Source organism: Thermobia domestica, chromosome 9 (assembly GCF_964235325.1).
Source record: "Thermobia domestica chromosome 9, izTheDome1.hap1.1, whole genome shotgun sequence".
Taxonomy (NCBI): domain Eukaryota; kingdom Metazoa; phylum Arthropoda; class Insecta; order Zygentoma; family Lepismatidae; genus Thermobia; species Thermobia domestica.
This window is the reverse complement of record NC_137462.1, coordinates 48,644,283-48,654,137: the sequence shown is the minus strand read 5'-3', so window position 1 is coordinate 48,654,137 and position 9,855 is coordinate 48,644,283. Positions and strand designations below refer to the sequence as shown.

The 9,855-nt window shown below is 37.1% G+C and overlaps 1 protein-coding gene across 1 annotated transcript; it reads left to right on the top strand.

Annotated features, from left to right (window-relative positions):
- The first annotated feature begins 5,918 nt into the window (after nucleotides 1-5,918).
- Nucleotides 5,919-9,392, top strand: LOC145660805 (uncharacterized). Its single transcript, XM_081726219.1, has one exon. The coding sequence runs from the start codon at nucleotides 5,919-5,921 to the stop codon at nucleotides 9,390-9,392; it is 3,474 nt and encodes a 1,157-aa protein (XP_081582345.1).
- Nucleotides 9,393-9,855: the final 463 nt, after the last annotated feature.

Here is a 9,855-nt window from a genome sequence, read left to right as displayed (position 1 = left end):
AAAATAAGCGGAAACGACAGACTGTACGATAACAATACTTTTACAATTTTAATTTCACATTATTTTTTTCGAGACTTTCGAGACGAAACCCGAGACTTTGTCCGCGAGACCGACATCGAGATTGAGACAAGCATCTCTTGATCGAGACGAGATTGAGATGGCGATTTATAACTCGATACGAGACCGAGACCGCTACCTATCAACCGAGACGAGACCGAGACTGTACAAAGTCTCATCTCGTCTCGTCTCGATACCATTCCTACCCGCGTACTAGAGATGAACTCTGCATCACTGAGCTACTGTAGCCTCTTCTTTGCTCCTTTTCTATGTACTATTTTATACAGTGAAATGCTTTTTCTAGATATATTAATGTATTTCTTAGTGGTATATTTAACAAAGGTTTGTTGGGAGAAACAACAACTCAACAAGGAACCGCCACACACTTCTCTTTTCAGCTTTGAGCACTGGCAACTTTTCAGGGAAGGCATTTCAGTGAACAAATTTAAATATCACTTGTACAAGAAAGAAACCTTACCTGATATACTTATTACTGTATACAGCTATCTGATGTTGTATGAACTTTCTTGTCCCTAGCTTGCAGTTACTTGTATTAATATTATTATTATTATTATTATTATTATTTGCAACCATAACGCTTATGTATATTTAGTTTTAGGGCAACAAGGATAATAGTCCGCTAACTTATAATAACCAATCTTGTGACCAGACTTGTTTAAACTTGTTTTCTTTATGCTGTTAAAGATATAATAAGTGAGGAAGCCATAGTTAAAGTGGATCATCACCAGGAAGTCAGTATGTATTTTAGCTCATTCCTTTAAGTACTGCGCAATGAAACATTACATATTATAAATATTGTACTATGAGATAGAGTTATGTTTCAGCTACAACATAAGACACTGATTCATTTGGTTGTTTTCTGATATCGAAAAATATAACAAATAAAAGAAAATATTTGATTCATTTTACAAGGAGCACACAAGATGGCATCATACTAAAACTGCTCAGTTTTAGGAAATATTTATTTGAATGCTCAAACTATTTTAAAGTAACGATCTTATTGCGAAATAGGTATATTGTTTGACCGTTTTTCGTATTGTGTTTCACATTTTAATTAAATATTAATTTACATTTAATGAAATAGATATTGAGAAGAAACTTGTGCAGAACGCCATAATGCGCTGTTGCCAAATTTGTGGTAGTCACAATAAGAAAATTCCTGGATTCTAGCTTTGCAGTTCAAAAAGTGTAACTTAGCTGTGAATTGCGGTAAGGGTCGAAAACTAATTTCTCCACTAAGTACCCAAGCAGAATTTCATGACTATTTCCTCTTTAATCTGGTATCAGTAAACATTCGACACTATCTGGCAGCGCCGTACTATTCAAGTAGCGTTTAGCATAGCACTGAGAACTCGTAGTGATCCATCTTAATGGAAGTGTCTTTTTAATTTCTGCGAAATGAAGGATAAGTATTAAGAAAATACAAAGTTTAAAAGAAACAACAATAGTTTAATTTATTAAAATAATTATCGTAGTAAGTTTTGATGGTTATCAAAGTAATTTTAAATGAACTGGGACCGCAATATTTAAATGTATATATGTGTTACATAGTATTATTATTATTATTATTATTATTATTATTATTATTATTATTATTATTATTATTATTATTATTTCTTATCGATGTGCCTCCCTTCAACAGCCGCCACGATTTGAAGACAATATAGGCGGGAAAGGGGGAATTATGAAGCTTTTCATGCCGTATGTCAATATTTTTTGTGATTATTTTTTGTATGTCACAACAAAAACTTCCATATCAAAGCGTGCAATCTACTGGCAAAGTTCTCCTCCAGGTTGTCACGAAACATTACAATTATTATTTGTTTGCTTGATACTTGGGAATATAGTGCGGTTTAGTCTTGATGTTTATCAGTCATAGACAGGATTATACGTCAGCAAAGTGTGATGGCTGTGGCGGCAATGTTGCGCAACGATCAAAGTTTTTCATTGTAAATTATTAGCGATTTGCGTTAAAATTATTAACAACGAAGTGAACAACATTGCTTTCTATCACTCTTATATATACCTTAAGTAACTACTTTTGCACTTTAACAATAATTGTAAAATGTATTTTAAACTGCCTCAAAAACGAAAAAGCAATCCGTTACAGTTACTAATTTTAATTCTGTTACAACGATATTTTTATTTATTTATTTATTTTACTGCAGCGCGAAATATTGTATCGAATGTTAAATCTGTTTTCTTCTTTCCCAGAAGTTTAAAATACTTCAGTCGTTGCAATGCTCGTGCAATACGGCAGGGTTTCCAGTGAACAAGAAGCTTTCGCAGTATATAAAATTTCTAAAAAGTTCAATAATAGTAATTAGCAAATGAAATTCAGTTAATGCATTCATATTTTTAAAAGACAAAAGTAGTACTTATGTGTAAAACATTATGATAAGCTGTTAATAACGTGAATTCAAGGTACGCAATAGCATTCCGCTTATTGCTCAACGTAATTATGAAATATCTGTAATATGGTAAATTCATACCAACAGGGAAACCTTTCACTACGTGAAGTTAGTGTTTTACCCTTACCACAATTCACAGCTAGATTCAAGTCCGTGAACTTGGCCCCCCCACTTTCAGCACTAACGATAAAATTAGTGTCAATCGTTAGTGCATCGTTAGTGCTTCTTAGTGCACCAACCCCTAACGTTAGTGCTTAATTAGTGTAGGAGCTACAAGCAAAAAACCTTTGGGGGGGCCAAGTTCACGCTGCCCCCCCACTTCAAGCACTAACGAAATAACTAGTGCCATTCGTTAGTGCATCGTTAGTGCTTCCTAGTGCACCAACCCGTGACGTTAGTGCTTCATTAGTGTAGGCTCTAGAGCCAAAACAATGGTACACGCTGGCCCCCCCCACTTCAAGCAATAAGGAAAGGAATAGTGCCGTACGTTAGTGCATCGTTAGTGGTTCAAGAAAATACTAAAAGTTTCGTTAGTGCTTCACTATTAGTATAGATATAGCCAATTATAAGTCACGAAACTCCCATAAGAAATGCATGGAGAATTTTTCATTGCATCAAATTACCGCCAAATTCCGAAGCACTATTGACCTCTTCTAGTGCAATCGTTAGTGCATCGTTAGCGCTTCTTACTGCAAAAACCGCTAACGTTAGTGCTTCATTAGTGTAGGAGTTATAAAGAAAAAACATTTGGGGGGCAAGTTCACGCTGCCCCCCCCACTTCAAGCATTAACGATAAAATTAGTACCATTCGTTAGTGCATCGTTAGTGCTTCAAGAAAACACTTATAGTTTCGTTAGTGCTTAAATATTAGTGTGGTTATGACTTATTACATGTCACGAAACTCCCATAAGAAATGCATGGGGAATTTTTCATTGCGTCGAATTACCGCCAAATACAAAAGCACTAATGAATTCTTGTAGTGCAATCCTTAGTGCATCGTTAGTGCTTCTTAGTGCACCAACCCTAACGTTAGTGCTTCATTAGTGTAGGAACTACAAGTGTTTGGGATTATTTGTGTATTTGACAGTGTGAGTGCCTTTAGCTGGCAACAGTGTTCAAGTTGCTTAACGCCTTTCTTTTGTTTGGTGTGTGTGAATGTGGAGGCAGCAAGAACATGCAGTTTTTGGTGGACCATATATCATGGTCGAAATCATACAACACAGCACAAATAATAAGCCATCGTATTAAAATCATTTACAACTAAAGACCTTGTGAATATGTTTATTCTCGTGTATTATTTTTGTGTGCAAACTGAAGGTGTAATCATTAAATACAGTGAATTTATATTTGGTTGCATTCATGTGGTGTACGAATCAAGCCTTACAGTCCACTAGTATGAACATTGTTTTTAACATTGTTATTGTACTTTAGTGAAGTTACAAATATATACATTCATATTGTACATTTGGTCCTCCGGGCCGGATGAGTGCAAAGATTTCTGAGAATTGTTCTGTGCTGTTGTGAAGAGAAATGTGTTTGTGTCGACCTATATGTGGTGCTATCACGTACGTTAGACAATAATCACGTTTTGTGTAGGCGGACAGCTGTTGTACCAGGACCATGCTTCTGGAGTATATTTCATAGGTAAAAAAAGAAAACAAAAACATCATCATCAGGTCAGTAGTTTTTTTTATTCTTCATATTTCTGCGTAGCATTTAATCATGAGTGAATCACACCAGCGTCTTTTAAGGCAAAGATCTGCATACAGAGGCCAGTTAACAAGAATAAACACTTTTGTTCAGGCCTTTGATCCAAATGAAGGCAATATAGAAGAAATACGTGCACGCTTAAAACATCTAAATAACGTTTGGTCAAAGTTGCAGGAGGTGCAAGATACTATTGAAATTGATCAAATCGAACCCGAAGCGGAAGCAGTAAACGCTCGTGCAGAAATTGAAAATGTGTATTTTTCTTTAGAGGCTCAAATGCAAGCACTTGTTTTAAAGCATGGAAATAAAGAATCAGCTGTTAATAATAGCACTAGCAGTAGCGCACAAGTTAAATTACCGGTCATACAGTTGCCTGCATTTGACGGGAACTGTAAACATTGGTTATCATATAAGGACACTTTTATATCTCTTATTTACGAGAATAAAGACATTTCCACAGTACAGAAGTTTCAGTACCTCCGAACTTCTCTTAAGGGCGAAGCGTTAAACCTAATTGAAAATTTACCAATTACCGAAACAAATTATTCAGTAGCATGGCAATTACTCGTTGACAGGTATTCAAATAAAAAGCTAATTGCTTCTTCTTACATTCACGAAATACTACAAATCAAGCCAGTGTATAAAGAAAATGTAAGTGAACTTCGCGCTTTTATAAATACAGCTACTAGCAACATAAATGCGCTACAAGCACTTGAGCCAAACGTAAGCCTCACAGACGTAATTTTGACCCAACACTTTGTATCAAAATTAGACGCTAGTACTAGAAAGTCATGGGAGCTTCAAAATACGAATTCTAATTTTCCTGCTTTATCAGAATTCTTTTCGTTTCTCGAGAAACGTTGTCAGGTGCTTGAGAACATGAGAACTAGTATTGATGGTGTGAAGCATGGTAGTAGCGTACAAAACAAGCAAACAAAAAGTATTCAGTCATCAAAGACTTATTTATCAACATTTTCAAATGCATGTGAATTTTGTAATAGCCAGCATCCCTTATATTCTTGTTCGTATTTTGTGAATGCGGCACACAGCCAAAAATTAGAGTGCATTCGTAAAAATAAATTATGCATGAATTGTTTGAAAAGTAATCATTTTTTGAAGAATTGTAAATCGAGAGGTTGTAAAAAGTGTAAAAAGTGTTACAATACATTATTGCATGTAGACGTAACAAAGGACAAAACACTGCGGTTTCCAAGTGTAAGCAGTGCTACGGTGCAAGAGCGTAGTAACAACTCAGATTCCAGTGAAAATTTAGGGCAAGTGTCATATTGTGCATTAAAGGCTAGGCCTAACGCAAGAGTGTTGTTATCTACTGCAATAGTAAAAGTAAGGGATAATAAGGGAAATTTGGTTCCTTGTCGCGCGCTTCTAGACAGTGCTAGTCAGACCAATTTCATAACAGAGAATTTGGTGCAACAATTGAACATCAAACGGTATAGACAGTATACTCCAATTCAAGGTATAAATCAATCAATATCTAATACAAAGTACTCTGTAGATATTTGTGTCCATTCATGTGTTAACACATTTTCATTGAATATAAGTTGTTCAGTTCTTCCTCACATTACAAGTAAACTACCGGAAGAAAGAATTAATTATGACGATTGGAACATTCCCAAGGACACTGTTCTAGCAGATCCTACCTTTAATACGCCTGGAGACATAGATATTCTTTTAGGTGCGGAAGTATTCTACATAATTATGAAGTCAGGACACAAAACACGGCCAGGTGATTTTCCAGTACTTCAGGAGACAGAATTGGGATGGATCGTGGCAGGACGCATTCCTCAAGAACGTGACCCCCATATTCCATTAACAACATGTTTTGTGAAGACAAACATAGATCTACAGCAACAACTTCAAAAATTCTGGGAACTAGAAGAAATTACTGTTACACCTAGATCAAGCAAAGAGCTTGCATGTGAGCGACATTTCGTTCAGAATACTACAAGAGATCATACAGGGCGTTTCATTGTACGATTGCCTTTGCTTGAAGACCGTACAGTTTTAGGCGATTCTTATCGGCAGGCATTGGTTAGATTAAAGCAATTGGAAAGAAGATTCGATCAACACCCGGATTTTGAAGCTAAATATACAGAATTCATGCAAGAATATGAAGATCTTGGTCACATGGTAAGGATAGATGAGAGTAAAAAGGAAGACGTCAGCGTTGCATACTATTTGCCACATCATGCAGTTTTTAAGCCCACAAGCTCTACAACAAAGCTCCGTGTAGTGTTTGATGCTTCAGCAAAATCTGACAGCGGAAAAAGCCTCAACGACATTCTCTTAGTTGGTCCTACAATACAGCAAGATTTGTTTTCTATCATTTTGCGCTTCAGAACTCATTCGGTAGTATTCACTGCAGATATCGCTAAGATGTATCGCATGATCAATGTTCATCCAGAAGACACGCCATTACAACGTATATTATGGAGAAGATCTAGAAATGAACCGATTCAAGTTTTTGAGTTGAAAACACTGACGTATGGTACGGTATGTGCTTCATTTGTGGCCACAAGATGCCTACAGCAATTAGCAGACGAAGAAGAGCATAATTACCCTGTAGCAGCAGAAATATTACGTCGAGATTTCTATATTGATGATGTTTGTAGTGGCATGAGCGACATACAGAAAGCTCTAGAGGTCCAGAAGCAATTGATAGAGTTACTGGGAAAGGGAGGTTTTATACTTAGGAAATGGAGTTCGAATGATCCAAGGTTATTGGAATCCATCTCGCCAGAGCTTCGAGAAGTGCAGCGTCCAATCCAGTTCCATGAGGGCCAAGGTGTCAAGGCATTAGGATTGTCATGGCATCCAGACAAGGATATATTTCTCGTTGAAAGCAAGACGTCAACAATGAAGGTTCAAGAGTGCATTACTAAACGCCAGGTTGCTTCAATCATTGCCTCTATATTCGATCCATTAGGAATAATTTCACCAGTTGTCATTTCATACAAAATATTTTTGCAAGAATTGTGGCGGCAAAAGGTTCAATGGGACGACAGTATACCAATGGAATTAGCAAGGAAATGGACTCAATTGTACAAGCAACTTCCATTAATCAATCAGATAAAATTCGACAGATATGTACTCGTTGAAGGAAACATAGAGGAGATTCAGATCAATGGTTTTTCAGATGCTTCTCAAAGAGCATATGGAGCTTGCATTTATATGCGATCGATCAATCAACAAGAAAAAATATCAGTTAAGTTATTATGTGCTAAATCACGTGTGGCCCCAGTCAAGAAAATCACTCTCCCACGTCTGGAGTTATGCGCAGCAGTTGTTTTGGCAAAGTTAGTTCACAAGATTTTACCAATTTTAAAATTGAACATAAGTAGCGTCCATTTATGGACCGACTCCCAAATCGTGTTGGCATGGCTAGCTTCTCCGTGCAACAAATGGAAACCTTTCGTGGCCAACAGAGTAGCTCAAATTCAAGACTTAACTGACGTTAGCTGTTGGAAACATGTAACTTCTTCAGACAACCCTGGAGATTTGATTTCAAGAGGAATAGATGCAGTTTCCATAAAGGACAATTCATTATGGTGGCACGGTCCACAATGGCTTTCTAGTTTAGAATCTAATTGGTCAGTGACAAGTAAGGATTCATTGCAACCAGATCAAGTTCCAGAGAGTAAGGGAACCATAACATTGACAGTCACTTTAGACAATTGGTGCAATGGAACCATAACAAGATTCTCAAAATTGTCAAGGTTAGTTAGGACAATAGCATATTGTAGACGTTTTGTTCATAACATTAGACAGAAGCAAAACAAACTAACAGAAGGTCTTTCAGTACAAGAACTCCACACAGCGCTCCATGTTTGCATCAAATGGACACAAGAAATTGGATTTCACAGCGAATTGCAGCATCTTCGTAATGGAAACATTGTTCCGTCAAGAAGTAAATTGAACAATTTACATCCATTTTTAGATAGTGAAGGCATGATCCGAGTTGGAGGAAGATTGGAGAATAGTCAGCTTCAGTTTGACGCCAAACATCAAATAGTTCTGCCTTCAAATCAACACTTGACAAAACTTATAGTTGAAGCAGAACACTTAAGATTACTTCATGCTGGACCCCAATTATTAATATCATCACTACGCCAGAAATATTGGATCATCAGGTGCAAACAGGTAGTAAAACAAGTGATCCATCATTGCTTCACGTGTTTCAAGTTAAAGGGCAGTGGTTCAAAACAACTTATGGGACAGTTGCCAGCAGCTCGTGTGCAGCAAGCCAGACCATTCCTAAACGTAGGCGTGGACTACGCTGGAGCGTTTTACATAAAATCAGGAGCAGTTAGAAATAGATCTGTACGTAAGGCATATGTTGCGTTGTTTGTTTGTTTATCCACCAAGGCAATACATCTGGAATTGGTAACAGATCTTAGTGCGCAGTCATTCATAGCAGCTTTACGCAGATTCATAGCCAGACGAGGAAGATGTCTCAATATATACAGCGACAATGGCACAAATTTCGTTGGAGCCAACAACGAATTGAAAGAATTGTATCAGCTGTTTTCATCAGATCCTTTTAGTTCTCAAGTTCATGATTTTGCATCGACCGAAGGAATTCAGTGGCACTTCATACCACCAAATTCGCCGCATTTTGGAGGACTATGGGAAGCCGGTATAAAATCAATGAAATACCATCTAGTTCGTATTACAAAGGGTGCAGTGTTAACATATGAAGAGTTTGCAACATTACTGACACAGATTGAGGCCTGTCTCAACTCTCGACCACTTACAGTGCTATCAAGTGAGCCTAACGACATCAGTGTTCTCACCCCTGGACATTTTTTAATTGGAGAAGCACTTACAGCTTTACCAGAGCCTAACCTCACCGATCTACCACACTACCGCTTATCTCGTTGGCAGAAGATACAACAACTAAAACAACACATTTGGAAGAGATGGTCCCGAGATTATTTACATGGTCTTCAACAACGCTCTAAGACAACTTTACCGCAGCACAATCTCAAGGTCGGAGATGTAGTTTTGCTGATTGAAGACAACGTTCCTGCATTGCAGTGGAAATTGGGCATCATTGAAAAAGTGTTCCCAGGAAAGGATTTCTTAGTTCGCGTAGTGACGGTTCGTACTACAACTGGAACATATAAACGTTCCATCAAGAAACTAGTTGCATTACCATATAACAAGGATTAAAATTGAGATTTGAGTAATAAAAAATAAGTACAGTTGTAATATTGCTTCAAGTTTTGTGTTTGTTTCGTTTTTTATATGTATCATTTTGTTTTATTTGGTCAGACCTTAGCTGACCAACAGGGGGGAGTATGTTTGGGATTATTTGTGTATTTAACAGTGTGAGTGCCTTTAGCTGGCAACAGTGTTCAAGTTGCTTAACGCCTTTCTTTTGTTTGGTGTGTGTGAATGTGGAGGCAGCAAGAACATGCAGTTTTTGGTGGACCATATATCATGGTCGAAATCATACAACACAGCACAAATAATAAGCCATCGTATTAAAATCATTTACAACTAAAGACCTTGTGAATATGTTTATTCTCGTGTATTATTTTTGTGTGCAAACTGAAGGTGTAATCATTAAATACAGTGAATTTATATTTGGTTGCATTCATGTGGTGTACGAATCAAGCCTTACAGTCCACTA

Bases quoted from the DNA above. Each gene is read 5' to 3' on its own strand.
- LOC145660805 (XM_081726219.1), top strand. From the start codon at position 5,919: ATGAAGTCAGGACACAAAACACGGCCAGGTGATTTTCCAGTACTTCAG.